This window comes from Lycorma delicatula, chromosome 7 (assembly GCF_047948215.1).
Source record: "Lycorma delicatula isolate Av1 chromosome 7, ASM4794821v1, whole genome shotgun sequence".
NCBI classification, from domain to species: domain Eukaryota; kingdom Metazoa; phylum Arthropoda; class Insecta; order Hemiptera; family Fulgoridae; genus Lycorma; species Lycorma delicatula.
In genome coordinates this window covers 83,467,410-83,492,450 of record NC_134461.1, presented here as the reverse complement: position 1 = coordinate 83,492,450, position 25,041 = coordinate 83,467,410, and the positions used below count along the sequence as shown (strand labels likewise).

General features: G+C 32.5%; 1 protein-coding gene across 2 annotated transcripts in view; it reads right to left on the bottom strand.

Moving 5' to 3' along the window:
* The window catches only part of Brd8 (Bromodomain containing 8), an 87,396-nt gene extending 62,573 nt beyond the window's left edge, over positions 1-24,823 (bottom strand). Inside the window, exons 1-5 of one of the 2 annotated variants that reach the window (XM_075370898.1) lie at positions 24,311-24,823; positions 23,092-23,185; positions 12,852-13,051; positions 10,543-10,675; positions 1,122-1,230 (exon numbers count right to left, since the gene is read on the bottom strand). In XM_075370898.1, the coding sequence (XP_075227013.1) occupies positions 1,122-1,230; positions 10,543-10,675; positions 12,852-13,051; positions 23,092-23,185; positions 24,311-24,353 (579 nt within the window). In that variant the 5' untranslated portion in view covers positions 24,354-24,823. The remainder of the gene's footprint in view (positions 1-1,121; positions 1,231-10,542; positions 10,676-12,851; positions 13,052-23,091; positions 23,186-24,310) is intronic. The other variant, XM_075370899.1, reaches the window with a different exon arrangement.
* Positions 24,824-25,041: the final 218 nt, after the last annotated feature.

Genomic DNA, 25,041 nt, shown 5'->3' with positions numbered 1-25,041 from the left:
CCAAATTGGACTGATTACAATACTTTTCCTTCTACAGCTATAATGCTGTATGGGAAAGCAAAAATAACAAATTTAATGTGATATAAAACTCAGTGTTTTCCAAGTAATATAATTACTTGGAAAACAGAAGTAATTTAATTATTCAGAGGGAAACTTTTTTTTTTTTAATAGCAAAACATACATAGTACATGTAGTATAATAACTTTTTACTTCTAGATATTCCAATCTCATGAACGATTATGAATAATGTAGATGCCCACTGGTTTGAAGTACACCTACGGTTAACATACAGATTAGTTGCTTTCAAAGACATAAGATCATTAAAAGTTTGGGAGGAAAAGCAAAATTCCACAATCCAAAATGGAACACAGCCTAAAATAAAATACATTTGTAACTTTATGTAGTCAGACCTGGATCTCTATTTGTATTTTTCAACAGCGTTATCAGCAATATCATTGACCTGTTGTGAAGTGTAATTAAGATGTAAACCAATTAAGATCTTCATCATTGTAAATCCACTGAGAGACACTTTCTTCTTTACCTACAAAATCATGACTTGAATATGTTTACAAATATCTGACCTCCAAATTTTCCTTATTTTCCTCAAAAGCATATACAGAATATTGTTGTATGAAGATTTCTGATCATAATTTCTCAATATTTTAACTATAGTAGAATAGTTTATCCAATAGAGATTCTGAGACATAAATAGATCTTTGAATGACATTTAACATTATTATCTCTCACAAACATGTTTTTTCTTCCTTATGTAGTATTACTTTAATGGGTTCAACTGGGGTTGTTTCCCATACCCTGAATAAACACAAACAAATTTAGTGAATGTAATTTTTTTTAAATATCTATTCTCTTCAAATTATAATCACTGAATCTATAAACAGAATGATGATTTTTATTTCAATTTATAATTATTTTTTAAATCATGGAACAATGCATATATAAAATTCCTATTTAAATGAGTACCATCAACCAGAATCATCTATAACATGTATTAAATTTGTAACAAAATAAAATTCATATCTGTTGCATAATTTGGCTTATTGATTTGCCTATGAAAAGAATTTGAAAGTTAATTTATTTTACAAAAAAGTGAAAAAACTTACATGGTCAGTACTCAAATGTAAGGCTGATATTCTTTCTGCTTCCTTTTGTTTTTTCTCATGCAACTGTTTTATAAATGCTGCCTCCTCATCATCTTCATGCTTTTCACAACTTAAAAAAGAATTGAAGGTAATAAATAAAATGTCCTACTATTTTAACAAATAATTATTATTAATCATTTAATCAGTCAATATAACTCAATTCCATGATAACAAGATTAAAACAATTATTTCTTTTACAACTAAAATTTTGGTAAAAATAATTAAAAAAGTATGATTGACAGACTTATGAAGTATGTAAAAAAATGAACAGGCAGAATATTATAAATATAAATAATATTACAGAAGATAACAGATAAAATAAAATTTCAGTTTCCACAGACAAAAACAACCCCATGTCAGTGCAATAACATCTACGCACATGTCTGGGGTGAGCAACAACATGGTACTTTAGTACTTTCACTTGTGTAAGCCAAGAGGGAAATGGTCTTGCTCATAAGCTGCCCGTGGAGCACGGGATTGATGGTCCCAAGCTAGTTGCAGTTGTGCTTCTCAGTTTCATTGCTGGCAGCGAGGGCAAGAGCCATGGCCATGATTTCTGCTGACAATGAACGAAGTGCAGACTGGGAGTGCTCATCCTTCTTTTTGATTGTGGAGCCGGGTTGTGGGTGGGCTGCTGTGAGCTTGATCTGCCACAAATCTTGTGCCACCCAGTGTAAGTCAGTCACTTTGGCCTTAGATAGGGATTGTCCCATGGATAAGGGTGTCAGAGCCCTTACAGTTACGTGCGAGCCCTGGGATATCGGTATCATGGGTCAGGCAGTACCTGACTCCCCAGTCCAAGTAAATCTGTGGGAGGTGGCTGACTGGAGGAACCCAGGCAACCACCCCGGAGGAATCCAGGATACGCTCAACCATCTCTCCACCTACACCTTGCGACATATTGACTGACAACTAGATTTATATGGAACAATCAGTTTGTCGTAACTGTAAATGATTTACAGCCCTTGCGGCTTCTTAAGGTTACAAGGATCGGTGTTATGAATGTTGAGGTTTCGCCACATAGTACTTTAAATACCTCCAAAGGAGTGGTCGTGTGCAGAGACCTATTGAACGGCATAGAGGAAGAAATTGTGAAGGAACTGTGCAAGCAGGGAGATGCAGCATGTCAATGGTTGAGTGCACAATGCGACGGGGAAGTGGTACCCTCTGTGTCACACATCCTCACCTTTAATAAGCCGAGGTTTCCTGATAGAGGCTGGTTTTCACAGATTGGAGGTGCATCCGTTTATACCAACTCCTTTACAGTGTTTTGAGTGTCAAAGATCTGGAAGCACAGCAGTATGCTGCACAAGACAAGTCTACACTTGTGGATACCCTCTACATCCAGATGGACCGTGTAGGGATTCACCCATCTGTGTGAATTATCATGGGCAACATTTAGCTAGATCGTGAAACTGGCTAATGTATAAAGAGGAGGTAGCCATCCAGGGCCGAGCAGAAAATTAGCTACTTTGAGGCAAGGAAAATAGTGCAAAACAGGTTGCTTAAATCAACATCTTATGCCCAAGTTGCAGCAATTCCTGAAAACTCTTTGAAACCTAAAGACATTATATCTGTGATAGCACCAGCCTTGGCAAGTATGGCTGACAGGATCATCGATGAGAAACTCAAAGCTTGGCCACTGAAAGAAAGTAGCAAAGAATTTTTAAAGCTGGCGCCAAGAGTTCAGGGAGTAGCAAAGGAGAATGGTTCCCAACCATTGACTAGTACCACAGCCAGAGTAACCGAAAAACATAACCTCAATCTAATTTGAGACAAGTTGAGGTCGAGATAGAAAGAGTCCCTACTCAGGGGATTCAGAAAGAAAACAAGTCAGTAACTCATCATAAAGTAATAGATGTTAAAGTAGTTGTGGAGTCTCCAAAAGGACAGAGGTTTCCAAAAAGGGAGGGTGAGAGTTTTAGCTGCCCCAAAAATATCCTTGGGGAGTGTATCAAGCATGAACTTAGATGTAGTATTCCCCTCTCCATCACAGTCAGTATCATTGAATGCCAGATGCAAAACATCCTCCCCACCAACATTGGTGGCATCAGAGGGGGATGATCAAATGGACGAAGATAATATCTCCAAAGCCTCAGACACCTCATCCTCAGAGATTGAATTTCAGAGGATAGAGAGAAAATTTAAAAGAGGTTGGCCCAAGGGGACATTCGGTACAGTTAAGCTAGTGCCACCGACAGACAACAGTCAAATTTAAGCGCCAATTTAAACAAGCTGTTGATGTCGCAGAAGATTGCTGAAATTGAGCGCGTCGATAAACAGCAATCCAATGCTGATGGCAAGGGAACACTGGGTTATTCAAACATCGATGTCCCTTGAGAGCTCGAGATCTCCCTCACGAGGAACAAACACCAACAGAAAAAAGGCCACAAGAGAACGATACCTCTGTTCGAGACAGAATGGAAACAACATGAGGCGCGATGATAGGGCTTCCAGCACCGTCACCCCCAATAGCTCACATGTTCTTGGCCAGATTACTGAAACCAGCAAATCCCGGTACACACAGAGCACAACTCTGCCAAACCCTGAGACTATGATAGTCTCAGATGAGGAGAGTGACTGCAGCTGTTCGGGGATGCAAACTGACCCACGTTTTACTACGGTCATGAAAAAGAAGAAGGGATGGCCAAAAGGTAAACCATGCCTATAAAAGAGATGGAAAATATAATGCAATGGAATATTAACGGTTGTGTCTCACACTTATGTGAGCGTAGACTACTTCAACATCTATGAAAACTTATACAACCAATTCCTGAACCAATAATTTTAGTAGGGGATTTCAACGCGATTAATCCACTTTAAGGTTTGCAACAATTAGAGAACAGAGGCGCAATATCAAAAAGTTTATATCAACCACCAAGCTAATCCTGTTAAACAAAGGTATGTTAAACAAGGTCCTGTTAAACAAAGGTCCTATACCTTTGTTTAACAAGATTTTTCAATATACGAAATGGTGAAACTTTGGTGATAGATTTTTTGTTTTGTACTCTGGTATTGTTGCTGTTCTTGGATTGGAACATTGATTGGACCTTCACGGAAGCAACCACTTTCCAATTATAAATACAACACATGAAAGTCAAAAGCGCCAAATTTTGTTCAGCGGTGGTGTTCTTAAACGTGCTGACCGGACTGGCCGTACAACCAACGTCATTTTACCCAATCATACTGGGAACATCAATGACGACATTCAGGTAATAATATGAGCAATTTTAACTTCAGCAGAGAAAAAATTTCCAAAACTGCCGCAAATTCAACAAAATCTACAGTACTGTGGTGAAGCGTCGAGGTACGTGTAGCGATTAGCGAGAAAGAGGCCTTCAATTTATTCACAAAACGTCCAACCCAGGAGAATTTAATATCTTATAACAAACATCGTGCCTATGCAAGAAGTACTATATTGTCTGCAAAAAGAGCATCCTGAGAGGCATATGTGACCTTGATCAATAGCTTGTCACCTGCTATGCAAGTATGGTGAAAGATTAAGTCTACAGCTAGCCAGTCCAACAGCCATTCAGTAAACCCGCTTGACAAAGCCAGTGTCATCGTGATCGATCAAAAGGCTATAGCTAATTGTTGGCCTATCAGTTCAAAACTGTAATGAAACTGTAGCGATGAAAATCACCACATCGACTTCCTTTGCATCACAAGAGAACAAGTGGTACTAAACTTTGTGATGGACAACAAAGTTTTTTACAATGTACCGTTCTCATTCGTAGAATTCAATCAAGTTCTGCAAAACTCCAGTGACACTTCACCTGGATACAATTATATTCCATATGCATTCGTCAGAAATCTTAAAGACAATGATAAAGCGAGGATATTACACTTGCTTAATGGGATATGGGCCTGGGCAACATATCCACAAGTGTGGAAAGGGGTCATCGTACTGCTTTTGAAACAAGACAAAAATCCTTTAGGCGTCAAAAGTTACGAGCCAATATCTCTAACATCGTGTATCAGCAAACTCCTAGATAAAATGATAATGCTTGTTTAGTGTGGTTATAGGAAAGGAAGCAACTTCTTTCAATGTATCAAACCGGCTGTAGAAAGCATCATTCTCCGACTGACCGTATGATAATTTTTGAGAACGCTATACAGAATGCTTAATAAAATACAGCACTTTGTAGGCATATTTTTCGACCTTGAGAAAGAATTTGACATGAAGCATGACTGAAGCATGGGATCTTGAAACAAATGCATGAATGGGGCCTGCATGGAAATCTGCCCATGATTATCACCATCTATTTAACCCGGCGTTCTATGAAAGTACTCGTCGGCAACATCCATTCGACAAGTAGGCAATTGCAAAACGGAATTCCACAAGGATCACCCCTTGGCGTTACCCTGTTTACAATTGCCATCAATAGAGTTTTACAAGCAATACCAATCGACATTGATTGCCATCTGACAATCTTCTATGCCAGCACGAAGATGGCTATTGTTTGGTATATTAGTTGCAACGAGGCAATCAATGATATCATCCTTATGATTGAAAGGTCTGGCTTCAAGTTCTCAACCAGAAAGCACCATACACTTCTGTCGCTTTAGAAGAGCACACCCTAGTCCTCAACTGATGATGAAGGGTGCTGAGGTTCCATATAATGAGCAGGTGAAATTTTTGGGGTTGGTCTTCGATAGAGGCCGTACACGACGTTCTCATGTACGTCAATTACTGGCGAAATGCAAACGACAATTAAACGTACTCAAATGTATGTCAAATAGCAACTGGGGATCGGATCGAGAATCCTTCTACGTCTGTACACCTCTCCTTGATACGACCACGGATCAACTATGGCTGCGTTGTTTCTGCTTCGGCTCGAGCTGTCTAAAAGCATTAGACATCATACAAAACGCCAGAATTTGACATACACCTGGAGCTTTTTGTACCAGCCCCATCGATAGCCTTACATGTAAATCAGGATTGTCTTCGCTCCAATTTCAGAGAGACTTCCTGTTATTAGGCTAAGCAGTCACTGTCACATCATCGCCGCATCATGTAAGTGGACCGACGTTTAAAAGACACCTTCTCCAAGCAGCTTATAACCGGCATCAGACCTATACCAGGCCAGCCAGAATCAGAACTTGAGAATTGATTTGTAAGTACGACATTGTACTTCTCAGAGTTGTTGAATCAGCAGAGTGTGAATCACCACCCTGGCTATTTCCGTTGACCCTTTGTCAACTGGATTTAGCACCTTTTAAGCAATGTAATTCTTGGGAGATAATTCATCATTTTCGAGGAAGTGTGAGCAAACACAACCAGGAACTGGTTTTATATACAGAAAGCTCTAAGTCACCACATGGGGTTGGCAGTGCCTTCCATCATTCATTCATCGTTAATGATTTGTGGTCCTTGGCGGCTGTTGCAGCTATATGCTGAGTTGTATGCCATCTGGTGGCAAGCTCTGAGATACTGTGAGCAATAATGTGTAACGTCTTCTTTGATCTGCAGTGACTCTATGAGTAGTCTTCAGGCACTGCAGGATACATGCTCAATAGACCCCTGAGTGCAAGTGATACTTGCACTGCTCCAAGTGCTAAGCAGGAAGGTCCAATGATGCACACTGGTGTGGATCCCGGGACATTCCTACACTGCTAGAAATGAGGCTGCAGATGAGGCAGCTCAAGTGGCTGCTGACACGCCTGAACCAAAGGAAATTCCCGTCAGACCTGGTGATGTTAGGTGTCACATGTCTGCTTGTGTCAGGCATGAATCACACAGAGTTTGGAGAGGGTTAACAACAAAGCTCAATGACATGAAGGGCTCTCCTCGCAAGTGGGTAAGTCCCTCTAAGATCACTCAGAGAGAACAAGTTGTTATAACAAGGCTGCAAATAGGACATACAAACCTAACATCCAGCTATATGTTAATTGGTGACAATCAACCAGTTCGTGTGGTGTCAGATACCGCTGACAGTCAATCACTTATTGCGTAGAGTATGAAGGTCTGTGTCATAAATTAAAAATATAGAGAAGAATAAAGAAGGTTTTGCAAAATGATGAATGCTCTGCTGTCTTTCTTTCTGCAGCGGGTCTCTGTTACAGTATTTGAGTTTAATTTTGGATGGCATTCCGAATTTTTGGAGGAAAAATTTATTTATTGTTTTTGATCTGTTTTGTGGTGACTGTGAGCTTTTACATGTTACTAGTGTATTACCTTTTGGTTGGTTGTGGTTTTATTTTAGGAACTGACAGGGGCCTTAGTAGTTGATGCCCAAAAAAAAAATAATAAAATTCAGTTAACAGCAGGATGGATGATAGTATAAAGGAAAGATGAAGGAAGTTCCACTAAAATTGCTGTGATTATCATTTATAATTGCGGTTATTCTAAATATTGTTCTGTGTTCATTGGTTACAAAAATGTAGTTTTTTCATAGCAAATTAGCCGAATATTTTCTACATTAAACAACTTTATTCTTTCCTGACATCGGATATTTGCAACAGTTTTAATATAATCCAGGAAAAAATGAATTTGAATAGGATTTTCTTTTCTTTTTTTTATTCATCCTGCTATTAATCAAAATGATAAAGCTATGTATGTATAGTAACAGTTTGTTAAAAAAACATAGTTCAGTGTAAAAAAGTCCTACCTTTACTGAAAGCTGAAGTAAAAATTTAACAAAAAAAGTTTTCTTATTGAAACCAACCCCTAAAGAATATTAAAAATGTTTAAATTGAAAACAAAATTTTCTTCTTGAATATAGTTATAAGCAATCTTTTTAAAAATATTTATTAAAAGTTACATACAGTAAAAATTGCACTGCTGGAATAACATGTGACAATGGTATATTTTTGTGTGCAATTTATTGTAATTACTTAAAATAAATGAAGGCTAATTAAAATAAAAATAACGGGTAAATAAAATAATTAATTAGGTAATTAACCTAAATATTCCTTAAAATAAATTAAAACTCTCAACAATAAAGCAGAAAAAGAATAAGATTTATAGTGCATAAAACAATATAAAATAAAAATTATAATACAAAAAAAAACAAGATTTATAATAAAATAATATAGATCTTGTTTTATCAGTTAAATAATTTTTTCTATAATTTTTCAAAAATATACATCATCTTTTGTGATGAAAACTATAATTTTATTACATTATATAACAGCTGGAAAATATTTCTGCCAGCCAAAAAATTATCCTCCCTGAAAAAGTTTGAGAGCATGGAAATCAAAAATGTAAATATTAGTACATATGTATGACTATATCACCTGTGTTTACTTTTATGCCTAAGGTAGGCTTTTAACTTTCTAAACATAAGTGTGCTTCATGAAATTTTATTTGGAACATGAAATTTGTGGTTTCATGAAATTTTATACAACAATTAATTTTATATAAAAAAAAGAAAAGAAAAAAGTTTTTCTATTAATATATTTCAATGTTGATTTTCATGAATAAAAAAAATATTACTTTCTAAATGTTTATTATTTTTTAAAAAAAGCTTTTTGAAAAAGTTATTACTCCCTAGAAATATTATTTATATTAATTCTTCAAACTTTATCTTTAATCTGCCTTAAAGTTAATTGTCATTTTTTACCATTATAATCAAAGGGTTACAAATTTGTATTATTTTTCTCAAAATAAGGTGTTAAGAGTGGAATAGACTTTAAATCTAACAGAAAGTAAGGGAATAATAAACCCATCACCATTAAAAATAATTGTTTTATAATATTTTTTTTATTTTTTACTGTTGCCAAATGATTTCTTTTTCTTTTCAATTTTGGTCAGTTTAGGACATGTTCAAACCTCCTTCACTTCTTTCTTTTTTGCTCTTTTCTCTCTTTCCAATATTTCTTCATTCTCTCTGCAAATTGTTCTTTGCATTCTTCTGACCATTTCATTTTTTTTATTTTCTTTCCTAGTCTTTTATTCTTGGAAACCCTCTAAAATTTTAGTTTTACACGTGTCTATTTTTAATATCTATTTCTTTTATATTTTAAATTTTAAGTCTTTTAATAAATCTGATATTAATTTTAATATTAATTTTTTATTTTGTTATTTCTTTTTAATGAGGTTTATTAGAGTCAAAATTGTTTTCAACTTTTGTAACAGATGTAGAGGGTCAATTCACTAACTTCTTTAAAACTTAACTTTTGTTTAATAATAAAATGTTGTGACTAAAAGTGTTTTTAACTACGTTTTATTATATAATAAAATTAAGTAGCAAAGGGCAAGATTGAATATTTTTACATTACATAATTTATGTAATATTATACTAGCCTAACAAAATCATTAAGAACCTAGATAATTTTTTTTTGTAAGAATTAGTAACATCCTAAGGTTAATGATTTTCAACTGTAACTCTGATGGAAGAGTTAAATTTTAAGTTCATGGAAATGCCATTAAAGATTAGTAACATCAGTGGCATTTTATATAAATCTGCTTAACGAAGTTACACATTAAAAAATGTCAAATTTGCAAAAAACAAATAAATAAACTACATTAGGATGCTCTTAATGTGTAATTATTTCAAATTTTTATTGGCATATTTCAAAATAATGAATTTATGCAGAAATGAAAAATGTTTAATTTAGTGTAAAGTCAATAATTTTAATAACAAAAGTTTAACTCCTGTAGCACAATTGTTTACTTTATTACAAAGGGACTAGGAAAGTTTTGAAATACAACTTTATTTTTTATGATTTTTCAAAATAATTTCCACTGCATATCATACTCTTCTCCATCCTTCTAAATCAGTCTTCAAAGAAATATTGGGAGCAAACTTTGTATTGGTGTGCTGGAATATTATCGAAGTGAAGAAACCATCTGTCCGTCCTTGAGTTTCGCCCCAGCTTCTTGAGACCTTCGACAACTTTCAGCAGGCATCCTTTTAGGCAGGTATACCACTTTCCTGTAACTGTCATTTGAGCTTCCAACAAAACTCACTCTAAAAGTCCTCTCACATTAAAAAATACAACCACCATTCTCTTCTTCACTGATCTGAATTTTTGAACAGCCACGGTAGTCTCATCATCTTCCAATGATTGTCTGATGAGGACAATTATCTCCAATCACAGGAGTAATTTTCTCTAAACACTGATCAATGATTAAGCCATGTGCATAATTATTGTGCAAAATTGCTCAGTATTCAATTTTCAACCATGGAGACATCACTACCTCTTTTCAGTAACGCAACTACAAAACACATGACACTGAGACACGCACTAACTTATAACTGCATGTGATGAACTGTTCCGATATTGCAAAACTTTCCTAGAGCCATATGTATATTAAGTTAATGATTGATTATTATAAACAACTTAACTGACAATTAATTACGGCAATATTAATATTGACCTTGGCTTGGTAAATATTAATATTTCCATGAAATTACAATATGAATACATTACTTACTATTCCAATTTATGCATGATGTCATTTAATTTGTCATCAGCTTTTCCCAAATTAATATCATCATATTCACGTTTCTCCTTTAAATATAATGTTCTATATTCTGCCATAAGCATTTTGAGTTCCTCCATTCTTTCTGAGATAAAACAGAATTTAATTGAACATAAAAGAATGCAAATATTAAAATCAATATAATAAAAAAAGAAATCAAAGAACAATATTTCTACAAAAATTTTCCACAAAGTTCTATTATTATACTATTAAAAAAAAAAAATTATCCACTTAAAATTTTTTTTTAGAAAATTCTACTACTTAAAAATTTTGTCCTGTTTTTCTCAGGACAGAATGAACACTACAGATTTTCATTAAATACTACGTATGTCATCAGTAAAAAGGATCCATCTCTTTGTCTTAAATCTTCAATACGCAAATAACTAATATTAACATCTTTTAAACAACATATTAATTCACAAATTACTACAAACTTATCACCATCTAATGTCGATCGAGTTTTATGAATTAGCAGATGTTTAAGCCTGTCAAAAATCAATTTTATTATCATAACCCTAGAAATATATTATAACACTGAATAACAGAGTACAAATTAGTATCCATAATTGGTTTATTTATGTTTCTATAATCATAAGAACTTATGATTATAGAAACATATTGCTGCAATAAGGAGCTTAGAACACAAAAGCAATAATAATCATGAATGCAGTACACGATGTCAAGAGACCAATGACTCACTTATTTACAAAATTTAAAGGGTTAAACATTTGGAACCACCCCCTAACTGTATTATCATTTGTGACTCATGATCTTCATATTGTAATAGGTAGAGAAGCTTCCAGTTATAGAAAGTCCCAGAAGAAGAAAGAGAAAAGACAGCAATTGACAGATTAAAAAAGAAAAGTCCAGAAGAAAAGAAGAAACAACAAAGAAATTCTTTATAGAAAGAATCTATAGAAAAGCATAGAAGGTGCGGACAATAAAAATCAGTGTTTGAACGAACAAAAGGGTGGGTCAGCTGCTGTTACTACAAGTCAAGCCATGGACAAAGAGGTAAAAATACTTCTGAAGACCAGCGAACTTCAGTTCAGCACATTATGTGATAAATATAAGGTTTGCAATAAATGCAAGGACAGTGTGCAATAACAAAGGAGTAAAGAGTGTGTCACACGTACTCTCCATATTGGAATAGTATTATTGTATGCAATTAAGTTCGAGAAGCTGTTCGGTGAGTTTGTTGTGAACAGGGGACAAATTGACTTTATTCATTTATATAATTGTAAACTAGTTTCCTTTTGTAAACATTAAAAGTAAATAATTCTTGTTTAAGCTGAACTGTTGATTTTGTGGTTGTTTCTTGCTGTAATAATTTCTAGTTAACTTTGTATAGGCTGTTGTAAGGTTTATAGTAAAATCTGAATTGTATTTTGCTATTTATAATTGACTTATTTTGTTTATAGTAAGTGATTCCAGAAAAAAAATTGTATTTGTTAAAATCTTAATGTGTGCAATTGTTTTCAAAATTCTTGTCAAACAGCAAACATGTCATAATTTTTTAAACAAGCTAAGCAGTTTTCCAACCATTATTGGTGATAATTAGTGTCTGCAGGAGATGCTACTTGAAGAAACTAATATTTATTTATTCTTCATTGTATAATTGCTTTTTTTATATGTCAAGTCTGACTGGGATTCAAATTCAGAACTTCCAGATCAAAGGCACAGATTTTATCAGTCCACCATAGATGTCAATATATTGATACCACATTTGCAAATAATAAGATAGATAATTTTCTCATAGACTGAAAATACAGTTTTCTCATAGAGCCAGAGATACAGCCTGAAATTTAATCTACAACTGTCAGTATCCTTTCATTATGAGAACAGGAGGTTATGCTTTGGCATAGATTCCAGCTTAAAGTAGATTTGGATCACAAACCATACAGGCTGAATCAACTGAATCTAAGTTTAAACTCGTCCAAATCACTAATCTCTCCTTTTCAATAAGTCCTACACCCTCTAGATAACAGATATATAACTGTATCATCAGGTAGTTTTATCAGTTTGATTTTTATGTTATTCAAAATATACTAGCAGGGATACTAGTAAGAAAGACTAAATTTAAAATCAAGACTAATTGGGATTAGGAAATGGTCTGTTAAGTTTAAAAATCTTAGAAAAATAAGCAGTTTTCACAACAGCTAGTTGCAGAAAATTGTGCAACATAGTCAGGTCACCATGTCCTAAGTTAATTTATGATGCATTGTAACATCAGAATTAAAAAAAAAAATTGAAATACATACCTTGAGTCAGTTTCCTAACAATAGTTTCTCCAGGTGTATCAACATTATTTTCATGTGCTTTCTCATTACGTTTCTTACGTTTAGGAGTACCAACATTGTTTAATAACAAATCATACTGAACGGCACACTGTTTTTGTGAAAACCAATCTGGTGGTCTATTAGGCTCCCCTAAAGTTCTGATCACTCTACTAACCGACATCCTAGAAAAGATAAATTTAAAGCAATTAAAGTTAACTCTAAATTCACTTTCTTTTACTCAGTAATATTTTAAATAACATTATTTTTTCAATAAAATTTTAAATAAAAATTTCTCATGTATTTTGACCCTCTTACAAAATTACGTTCTGTTTGATAAATGGTATCAGTGAAAGAAACTTTGATAACAAAGCTTTTTTAAATTAAAATTTATTACAATCCAACTATGCTATTTTTTACATGCAAAATGTTTTTCCATACCTTCAAAAAAGTTTCATTTTTTTTTTTTTTTAGAGAAAAACGATAGTAAAACACATTAAGGGAAGATAATTGTTTATAAAAAAAAAAGTTTATTTTTTTTTTTACCAATAACACTAAACATTGATGATTCATTTATAAAATCATAAATAAATAGAAAAAATAAAATAAAAAATAATAGTATTGTTTTATAATATTTTTTTATTTGATAAAAGGTTGGAGTAAGCGATGCCACCCTTGCCATTCCTTCCTAGGTTAAACAAATCTATTTATACATTCCTTATTTTTATAGCCATTTTCTGACTCAGATACAATTCTTTAATTAAATCTTTTATCTTTCTATTCTTTGAATTTTTAATATTTCTTCGTGTATCCCCACTTGATACATTAAAATGCTTTTCCAAGTTTATAAAACACACATTAATTACTTTATCTCCTTTTATACACTTGACACCAATAGTAATTATTAGGCAAATAACTACTGGTGACCTCTTCCCAACAGCAGACTCCAAACTTGAGTCTCCTCTGAGAATGTCTCAAAAAATCCTAATTTATTACTTAACTGAGGATCATTCCAAAGTTATTACTCACAGGAAAATCACTTTCAAGATCCATTGATGCTTAATGACATATCTGCAGGCCATTCTGAGCGGAATAAAAAAAATCAGCTTAATCAGTCTAGTACAACGTCTGGACAGACTGGAAATAGGTTTTAGCATGTATTTTACCTATGGTAAGAAAGGAAAGAGAAAAAACAAGGGGGTAGAAAAAGTAAAATAACAGAATAGGTTTTTTGGCAATTTTTAAAAATATACAACATTACTTTGTAATAATAATAACAATGCTGTGAAGCGGCAAGGATCCATTACATTTTTAATGATTTAAAAAAATATATATATTTTTATATATATCTTTCCTTGCTGCTTGATATTAATCTTTTCAAGACTGGCATTGTGGACAGACTGCAGTAAACTGTCCGCACACACTACGGTCGCGTAAACTTGTTTTAGAACTTTATCATTTGAGTACAATTAATGTGTTAATGCAACTAATATAATTCTTTCACCGTCAAGTGCTGCACTTGATTGGCTTTAAAATTGTCTATTTTCACTATCAGTTGGAAATAGAAAGAATAAAATCATGTTACCAACACTCTAAAACTAAGTTCTGTAAGTTTTGTTGAACTCTGTTAGTAAACATGGCCAATTCATTACATTCATATCCAGGATTTATTTCTTCTCATGAAAGCTCTAATAATGCCAGAAAAAATTACTGAACATATAGTAAATGAAACAAACAAATATTATACCCAAGCCTCTGAACAAACCGATCTTCCTCATTCAAATTTACAATGATGGAAACCAACTGACATGGATGAACTGTTTACATTTTTGAGTTTGATCATCTTATGCCAAGAAATAAGAAAAATTATATAAAAGAGTATTAATAGTATTAAAAGACTATTATTAACAGACAGGCTATTACATTGCCCAATATTTTCCGAAATGAAGGTTAGAGACAGATATTTGAACATTCTTTGTATGCTTAATTTGGACAATAATAAACATCAATCACTTGCTTTCATCTTTTCAAAATTCAAGAATTATTAGATAAATTGAAAAATCATTTTTCAAGCATGTTTTATCCTTTATGAACTATAGTAATTGATGAATCTGAGTCATTTTGATGAAATGTCCAAAGAAAGAAATTTGTTCATGTTTATAAAAATTGTTTACAAAAAAAGTTTTAAATTTTAAATGAATTAAAATAATATTCATTCCTAGTGATTGTGAAGTGATAAATCATACAGAGAGTGACTACATAAAGATGAATAACTTTAATAAAATAATCTAGTCTGAGCATGAAGTAGTTTTATAGTCCTGAAAAGGTTAAAAGCGAAGAAGTCACCAATCGTTATTTTTCTAATATAACTATTTGTAACAAGTGTATGAAAGGAGACAAAGTAATAAATGTGTATTTTATAAACATGGAAAAGCATTTTAACTTATCAAGTGGGGGTACACTAACAAAAATATTAATTACTTGAAGAATTTAAAGATGTAAGATTTAATTAAAGAATTGTATCTGAATTAGAAAATGGCTATGCAAATAAGAAATGTATAAACAAATTGAATTAACTTAGGAAGGGAAGGCAAGGATGATACTGCTTATCCCCAACCTTTAAATATTTGATAAAAATGCTCTATATGAGGATGAAGGAAAATAAATTTCATAAGGTTTCCAGAGACATGGTATTTTTAGGTGATGAAGCAAAGAAATACTAAACTTAATTTAAAAATTAGAATACTAGAATGAAAATGAGAATACATCAGAATACAAAAAAAAATTAATGTTAAGAAAACAAAAGTAAAAAAACTAGGAGACAATAAGCCAATGAACGTCTGCAAAGAAGGTAAATTTGAATAATTAAAACAATCCAGAAGCTAACTTATCATACAAACAGAAACTTTTAAAAGGGTGAATGAAATAAAAATCAGCAACGGCTAACAAATATTTTCTATAAATAGTCGTTATACTGAGACAGTGTAAGACTTGGGAAAGCATTTTTTAAGTTTTATGGACACTGAGAAAAGGGGGAAAAGGGCTGGAGACACGTGAAATGCGAGCATGGAGTACATTAGAGAAGATTTAAGTTGAGGGAGCATAAAAAAAGTTATGAGTAGAATGAACAAGAATGAAGCTTAATTAAAATAATTCAGAATATAAAAGCTAACTGGCTGGAAAATTTCATGAGAATTGGTTAAAACAGTGCTAGAAGGATCAACAGAAGGTGCAAAGGAAACTTTCAAAAAAAGAAGATGGAAGTTAACAAGAATTTAAAAGCTTAATGGAAAACAGAAGAGAATGAAGAAACACAAGAATACGTTGGAGTCTACTTCCAGACATTTAACCATATTACAATAATGAATTTACAGGACCTGAATTATCACGGAAGTAGTGTATATTTACCTTTCATGGCAAAAGAAAGAGGAGAAATCCACTAGCATATAGATACTATTACTTACTTTGAATGAGAGATTTGAAATCTGCACTACAATCTCAAAAAAGTAGCTCATTTAAAATTTTTTAATTTATCACAAAAACATTTCATATACGTTTTTCTTTTTTCATGAAATTGAATGCACATGATTCTATCAATTCCTTTATGCCTGTTATTTTATGAAATATTGAAGTTACATTACTTGTGAAAAAAAAACGCCAGATGAAGCATTAAATGAGGTCCATCCACGTAGAAACTGAACCTGCAAAACTAGCAAAAATGCAATGATGTGATGCCACGCACTTTATCATGCTATCTAGTAGATTTCTTAAGAAACTCTCTTACACCACCATCCTGTTGCAACCTTAGTAAACATTATAGTACCTGTTATGAGGTTATGTTCAACATCCATGAAGATTTTCTCAGATAAAAAACAAAATTGTTAAAGAAAAAAAAAGGGTGTGTTTAACTGGAAAACATTTTCACCAAAACTATTAAAAATTTTATAAAGTTATAAGAAGAAGTATATTAATTGCACATAATATTATGAGATGTTTAACAGTTTTATCAAAATAATAATTACAAAAAATGAAAATTATGGTAGCCATTACACTAAACAAGGTTCTTTTCCGTTAATTCGCTACCATTCTAAATATCACTTATGTTATTAATAAGTTATATATAATTTATATATTTAATGTTAATACATAACCTATATCTTATTCAGTTAGCTTATATTGTTCAAGTAAACAGACTGTGCGAACAAGTGTTCAGGTGGATGATTCACAAGCATCTCCTGTAAATCCAGATGCATATAAGAAACTACACGACATTAATATTCAGTAACAACATGCTATTTTATTTTACAAAAATTATACATATATTTTAGATTTAAAGAAATTAAGACATTTTATTTGAGATTTTTAAGAGCTATGAAATTATCAACTGTCCACAAACAGTAAAATTTCACTAATATCTTAGATAAAATTTCTATGATAATAAACAAATAATAAATTCAATTCAGTTTTTATCATATGATCGTGAGAAATCTAGTGTTGTCAGTATTATGAGATACTGTTTGAGATTTTGTTTCCTATTATATTATCCAATTCCCAATAATTTGGTTCAATAGTATCCGTTAAATGTTTTATACAGTTGCTGGCCTGTTTTATCGATGGCTTTTAAGCATAAATTTTTAACATCAGACATATTACAGCAGTATTTTCTGATGGTACGTAACTTTTGATTTGTCCCCACATTAACTCAAGTGGGTAGAGAACACAATGATAGGGAGGTAAACTAAGCACGGTTTTGCCACTGGATCTTGCTAACTCATCAATTTTATACACATCAGAACCCCAGACGGGAAGACCACCCACCTTGTGACGCTTCTGGTCGTCATACCAACCCCCTGTTCCTAGCCATGATGGCAATTTTATACACAATAAAATTACTTTTAATATGTGAAGCCCTTTGCAATAATTAGACCTTAAGTTCATCCTCTTCAAAAATCATTCCTTTTGAACTATGCCACATTTTGATATCATTCTTTTTCCAACACACAGTTGAAATTTTTTTCATTTTTACATAAATGATAAGGAGCATTGTCTAACACAATAGTCAAATTATCTTCCAGAAGAGGTAACACATCGCTAAACCATTTCTCAATAAATAAAATTCATGTGCTTTTCTACAAATCACATTTTTATTGAAATCGCCAACTTCTTCTTCAACTGAACTCAGGGTTTTATTTTATAGAAACTGTAATTCATTAATAGATTCATAATCACATTGTACACTGAAGCAGCACAACTTCCACTTATGTTAGCAGTTTATTAATGACATCCAAAATCAACGCCATTGGATTACTTTATAATTCACTTTCATAAGCATGTAAAATGATGTGTTTTTTCGCATGATTTACAGGTTTTTCATGGTTTTTTTTTGAGGGGGGACATCAATAATTGTGTATTATTATCAGCTGAATCAGTATCAGATATGGTAACAAAATAATGGTATAACTCAAATCGTACAGACACAAATCTAGAAATATACTACACTGATATTCGAGTAAACTTAAAAAAAATTGTATTATATTCCCTTTAAATAACATCAAAGTAAATAAGTAACAGAAATACAAAAATTGAACATGAGAACAAAGAGTGATCATATGAAGAGATTGAGGGTTTTAATAGAGCCGAAAAGACATATTACATAACCTTTAACTTCATTGACTACATGACAAATTAATTATTCAGTGATTAATATATGAGAAATGATAACAGTGTTGTATATAGGTATGACCGCACTGTGAAAAGGCACTGATACAAGGGACATGACTCAGGTGAATCACAACAAACTCACTAATAAAAATGCAACATTTGTTTATTCTTCACTCTATAAGCTAACTGAATACAGCATAGTTAATCATCATATATATTCAACATATATGAGTAAATATATATTGTAGTAAAACTTTTAGGTGGTAATGAATTAATGGAAAAGAACCCTAAAAACATTCATGCTATTGTCAAAGAAATTCAAAAACTGACTGTATGAAAAGTATCAGATAAGTTTGGGATTTTTAAAAGTTCTTACTACTAAATTTTGACTAAAAAACTCAAGATTTATCATGAAATAAAATTTGTCTCACAAGCCCTTAACAGAAAAAATAGTTATGGTTTATTCATGAGTTTTTATATTGGCTATAACATCAAAAACATTTTGAACAAAAATTTAACAAAAGATAATATATTGGTGTGTAGTTTTATGAAGTAGAAACAAAACCATTGTTCATCAGGACTTTATGCTACCAGATACAGTCACTGTTTTATTTTATTTGACAATAATAGAATATTTTAATGGCAGTGAGAAAAATGAAGCAGCCAGAAGCAAAGGCCAATCAGTAATTTATAGATGTTGCATTTGAAGAATGCAACTATCTATAGATAAAATTACTTCTTCTTAACACAATTATTTTCAAAATATGTAATAATTACTCAGTCCTTACTCTTGTCACATCACATAGGGGCTTCTTTTCTTGTTACAAAAATAATAAAACTAGAGGGTTGCTAATGACAAAGACCTGTTGTTAAAAAAATTAAAACTTTAAAGCGATAAAATTATCAAAAAAAGGAAGAAAAAAGTACTTTTCAAGATGCCTGCAGCCGATAAAAATAAAATAATATTTTAAGAAGATAAAATAATTTATTTTGTCCTTTCCGTGGCACCATCTTACAACTGACTAACTACAGATCAGCTGTGGACATCTTCTTCAAAAGTACAAAAAAAAACTTTACTGTAAGATCTATGCACTATTTATAAACATAATTCCAGCAAACATCCTAACTGTAGAAAAATTAATAGGATCAGTGCATTGCAGTGCAGAAGAGTTTTTTTTTTTTGTCTTCAGTCATTTGACTGGTTTGATGCAGCTCTCCAAGATTCCCTATCTAGTGCTAGTCGTTTCATTTCAGTATACCCTCTACATCCTACATCCCCAACAATTTGTTTTACATACTCCAAACGTGGCCTGCCTACACAATTTTTCCCTTCTACCTGTCCTTCCAATATTAAAGCGACTATTCCAGGATGCCTTAGTATGTGGCCTATAAGTCTGTCTCTTCTTTTAACTATATTTTTCCAAATGCTTCTTTCTTCATCTATTTGCCGCAATACCTCTTCATTTCTTACTTTATCCACCCATCTGATTTTTAACATTCTCCTATAGCACCACATTTCAAAAGCTTCTAATCTTTTCTTCTCAGATACTCTGATTGTCCAAGTTTCACTTCCATATAAAGCGACACTCCAAACATACACTTTCAAAAATCTTTTCCTGAGATTTAAATTAATTTTTGATGTAAACAAATTATATTTCTTACTGAAGGCTCGTTTAGCTTGTGCTATTCGGCATTTTATATCGCTCCTGCTTCGTCCATCTTTAGTAATTTTACTTCCCAAATAACAAAATTCTTTTACCTCCATAATCTTTTCTCCTCCTGTTTTCACATTCAGTGGTCCATCTTTGTTATTTGTACTACATTTCATTACTTTTGTTTTGTTCTTGTTTATTTTCATGCGATAGTTCTTGCGTAGGACTTCATCTATGCCGTTCATTGTTTCTTCTAAATCCTTTTTACTCTCGGCTAGAATTACTATATCATCAGCAAATCGTAGCATCTTTATCTTTAACCTTGTACTGTTACTCCGAATCTAAATTGTTCTTTAACATCATTAACTGCTAGTTCCATGTAAAGATTAAAAAGCAACGGAGATAGGGAACATCCTTGTCGGACTCCCTTTCTTATTAGGGCTTCTTTCTTATGTTCTTCAATTGTTATTGTTGCTGTTTGGTTCCTGTACATGTTAGCAATTGTTCTTCTATCTCTGTATTTGAACCCTAATTTTTTTTAAAATGCTGAACATTTTATTCCAATCTACGTTATCGAAAGCCTTTTCTAGGTCTATAAACGCCAAGTATGTTGGTTTGTTTTTCTTTAATCTTCCTTCTACTATTAATCTGAGGCCTAAAATTGCTTCCCTTGTCCCTATACTTTTCCTGAAACCAAATTGGTCTTCTCCTAACACTTCTTCCACTCTCCTCTCAATTCTTCTGTATAAAATTCTAGTTAAGATTTTTGATGCATGACTAGTTAAACTAATTGTTCTATATTCTTCACATTTATCTGCCCCTGCTTTCTTTGGTATCATAACTATAACACTTTTTTTGAAGTCTGACGGAAATTCCCCTTTTTCATAAATATTACACACCAGTTTGTATAATCTATCAATCGCTTCCTCACCTGCACTGCGCAGTAATTCTACAGGTATTCCGTCTATTCCTGGAGCCTTTCTGCCATTTAAATCTTTTAATGCTCTCTTAAATTCAGATCTCAGTATTGTTTCTCCCATTTCATCCTCCTCAACTTCCTCTTCTTCCTCTATAAAACCATTTTCTAATTCATTTCCTCCGTATAACTCTTCAATATACTCCACCCATCTATCGACTTTACCTTTCGTATTATATATTGGTGTACCATCTTTGTTTAACACATTATTAGATTTTAATTTATGTACCCCAAAATTTTCCTTAACTTTCCTGTATGCTCAGTCTATTTTACCAATGTTCATTTCTCTTTCCACTTCTGAACACTTTTCTTTAATCCACTCTTCATTCGCCAGTTTGCACTTCCTCTTTATAGCATTTCTTAATTGCCGATAGTTCCTTTTACTTTCTTCATCACTAGCATTCTTATATTTTCTACGTTCATCCATCAGCTGGAATATATCGTCTGAAACCCAAAGTTTTCTACCAGTTCTCTTTATTCCGCCTAAGTTTGCTTCTGCTGATTTAAGAATTTCCTTTTTAACATTCTCCCATTCTTCTTCTACATTTTCTACCTTATCTTCTTTACTCAGACCTCTTGCGATGTCCTCCTCGAAAATCTTCTTTACCTTCTCTTCATCAAGCTTCTCTAAATTCCACCGATTTATCTGACAACTTTTCTTCAGGTTTTTAAACCCCAATCTACATTTCATTATCACCAAATTATGGTCGCTATCAATGTCTGCTCCAGGGTAAGTTTTGCAGTCAACGAGTTGATTTCTAAATCTTTGCTTAACCATGATATAATCTATCTGATACCTTGCAGTATCGCCTGGCTTTTTCCAAGTGTATATTCTTCTATTATGATTTTTAAATTGGGTGTTGGCAATTACTAAATTATACTTCGTGCAAAACTCTATAAATCGGTCCCCTCTTTCATTCCTTCTGCCCAGCCCGTATTCACCCACTATATTTCCTTCTTTGCCTTTTCCAATGCTTGCATTCCAATCTCCAACTATTATTAAATTTTCATCTCCTTTTACGTGTTTAATTGCTTCATCAATCTCTTCGTATACACACTCTACCTCATCATCATCATGGGCGCTTGTAGGCATATAAACGTTAACAATCGTTGTCGGTTTAGGTTTTGATTTTATCCTTATTACAATGATTCTATCGCTATGCGTTTTGAAATACTCCACTCTCCTCCCTATCTTCTTGTTCATCACAAAACCTACTCCTGCCTGGCCCATTATTTGACGCTGAGTTAATTACTCTAAAATAACCTGACCAAAAGTCGCCTTCCTCTTCCCACCGAACCTCACTAATTCCTACTATATCCACATTCACCCTATCCATTTCCCTTTTTAAATTTTCTAGCCTACCAACCTTTTTTAAGCTTCTAACATTCCACGCTCCGACTCGTAGAATGTTATTTTTTAATTTTCTGGTGACCCCTTCCTTAGTAGTCCCCACCCGGAGATCCGAACGGGGGACTATTTTACCTCCGGAATATTTTACCAAGGAAGACGCCTCCATTATTGCTATGTGAAAATGCAGAGAGCCACATTTTCTTGGAAAAAAAGCAGCTGTAGTTTTCCATTGCTTTCAGCTGCGCAGTACTCAGAGGACTGAGTGATGTTGATACGGCCGTTTAAGTCATTGTGACTCCCGCCCCTAACAACTACTGAAAGAGCTGCTGCCCTCTTTCAGGAATCATTCCTTAGTCTGGCTCTCAACAGATACCTCTCCGATATGGTTGCACCTTCGGTCCAGCTACTCTGTATCCCTGAGCAGAAGAGTATCCACTGCAGAAGAGTAAGAAAGTATTATAATGTCAAGTATTTGTTAAATAAATTTTTTGTAAACAAATTTCAATGTTTAAGTTAGGGTTCACATATTAACAAAAATAGGTTGTACCACAATTAAAACTCACAAGGGAAAAATAAATATTTTACCAGTTTTGGTCTCCACTTCTCAAAACAGATGATGCTAAAGCAAGCTTCTCTTTAGTAGACCAATTTTCTATGTGTACTCTCTTCATATTTGTATCTGTAAAAATGAAATTAAGAAAATATATAATGTCACCACTTTTTATAATAATAACAAGTACGACAATAACAAAATGAATAAAACTTGAGTTAGTTAAAGAATTTACCTAACATAGCAAGTGAAAAAATTTGAAGATTTTGACTATTATTATAGTCAGCAATAAAAATTATGTACATTCATCACTAGTCACAGATCATTTGAATAAGAGTGTACTAAATAGTAAATAAATTTACTATTAAGATTATAGTATTATAATCTTAATTTTATGGTACAGTATTATATATATAGTTTTAAAAATAGCAATTTTTATGTTTAAATTTTTTAGTAGACTTTAGCAATAAAAAGTAACAATTTATTTACGTAATTTATTACGTAATTTATGTAGTATAGGTTATTATAATTAATAATAATATTACACTTTATTTATAATTATCTTACATTATCCAAATACTTTTAGGTAATTCCAAACAAAATAAAAAACTGTTTTGTGAAAGCTCAAAAGCTTTCAAAAAAACAGTGTACACTTGATCAACACTTAATTATTACAGGTTGGTTCCTTCTTTTCTAAAATAAATCAAATTCTGGACAAGAACAATGCAAAACCATGGTGAAATAATAAACTGGATGAAATATGGAAAATCACTGCCTAATACTGTACACTGAAAAATTTAAGTGTAGCCTGAATTAAAAATTAAACAGTATAAATTAATGTGATTTAATCAGATTATATTCCACGGACTGCTCATTACACTAAAGAACTAGATTAAGATAAATGCAATTAATGTAATAAGATAATGCAGTTTAGTAATGATAAAGAAAAAATTGGTACTTTAACAGTAAAAACAAAGAAAATAAAAAGTAATAAATGATGTATATCTTCAAATTATAGGGAAGATTTTCTTTTAAAAAAATAAGCAGTAAAATTCTAAATAAAAACCAAACTATTAATAATTGGGGACATTATGACTTTTGTTGACTGAGAAATTTTGTTAGTGAAGCAATCGCAAAAAAACTGAAATACCAAATAATATTTTCGCTTATAGGTTACAACGATGATTTTATGTTAAACTACATCAAACATAATTCAATAAAGCACACACATAAAACATCACAACCTATAATCACCTATTTGTGAAGGATTCCTTTTCTTACAAGTGACTTCAAACATATTTTTGGGTGAATAATTCTCAATTGTCTGTAATAAAAATCAGCAAAAGTACTGCAAAATAAATCTAAATTAAAACACTTTTATAACATTTCCCAGGCAACATTATTATTAAACACAACGAACAGGCTATAACCTCTCCAAAACATACACTAGTAACAACACACGTCACCAGCGCGCTCTATAATTGTTTTTATGACAGAGAAGTTTAAAGAACTACAAAACTTGGCGTAATAATTATTTATTGAGATATAAATACAAAAACCACGAATTTATGCCTAAAACATAATCCACTTTATATTAAATGACCAGTTATCAAACTGTTATTCCTACACGTTACTTCGGGATTTTAGCTTACTTGACAAGGCCTTGAAATCTTAGTACGATTCCAGTTTTTTAAATACGTATCCGACGTAATTTTACAATTTCGATTCTTATCACTGATATGAATATCGTAGCTTGCCTGTAGAAAATTGTTCCTGTTAATTAAGTAGTTTTAGATTTAAACAAAATCTTCGTTTATCAAAATTTAGGAACTGCAGATTACTATAACTTTGTCACTTTTCGTTTAGGTTCCACACCTAAACGCGGAACCTAAATGTGTTCTAAAGTTTCGCATAAATTCTATGTTCTAAAGTTGGCACAAACTCTTTAAGTCGTATAGCAGATACTTTTATCCATCTGTTTTTAG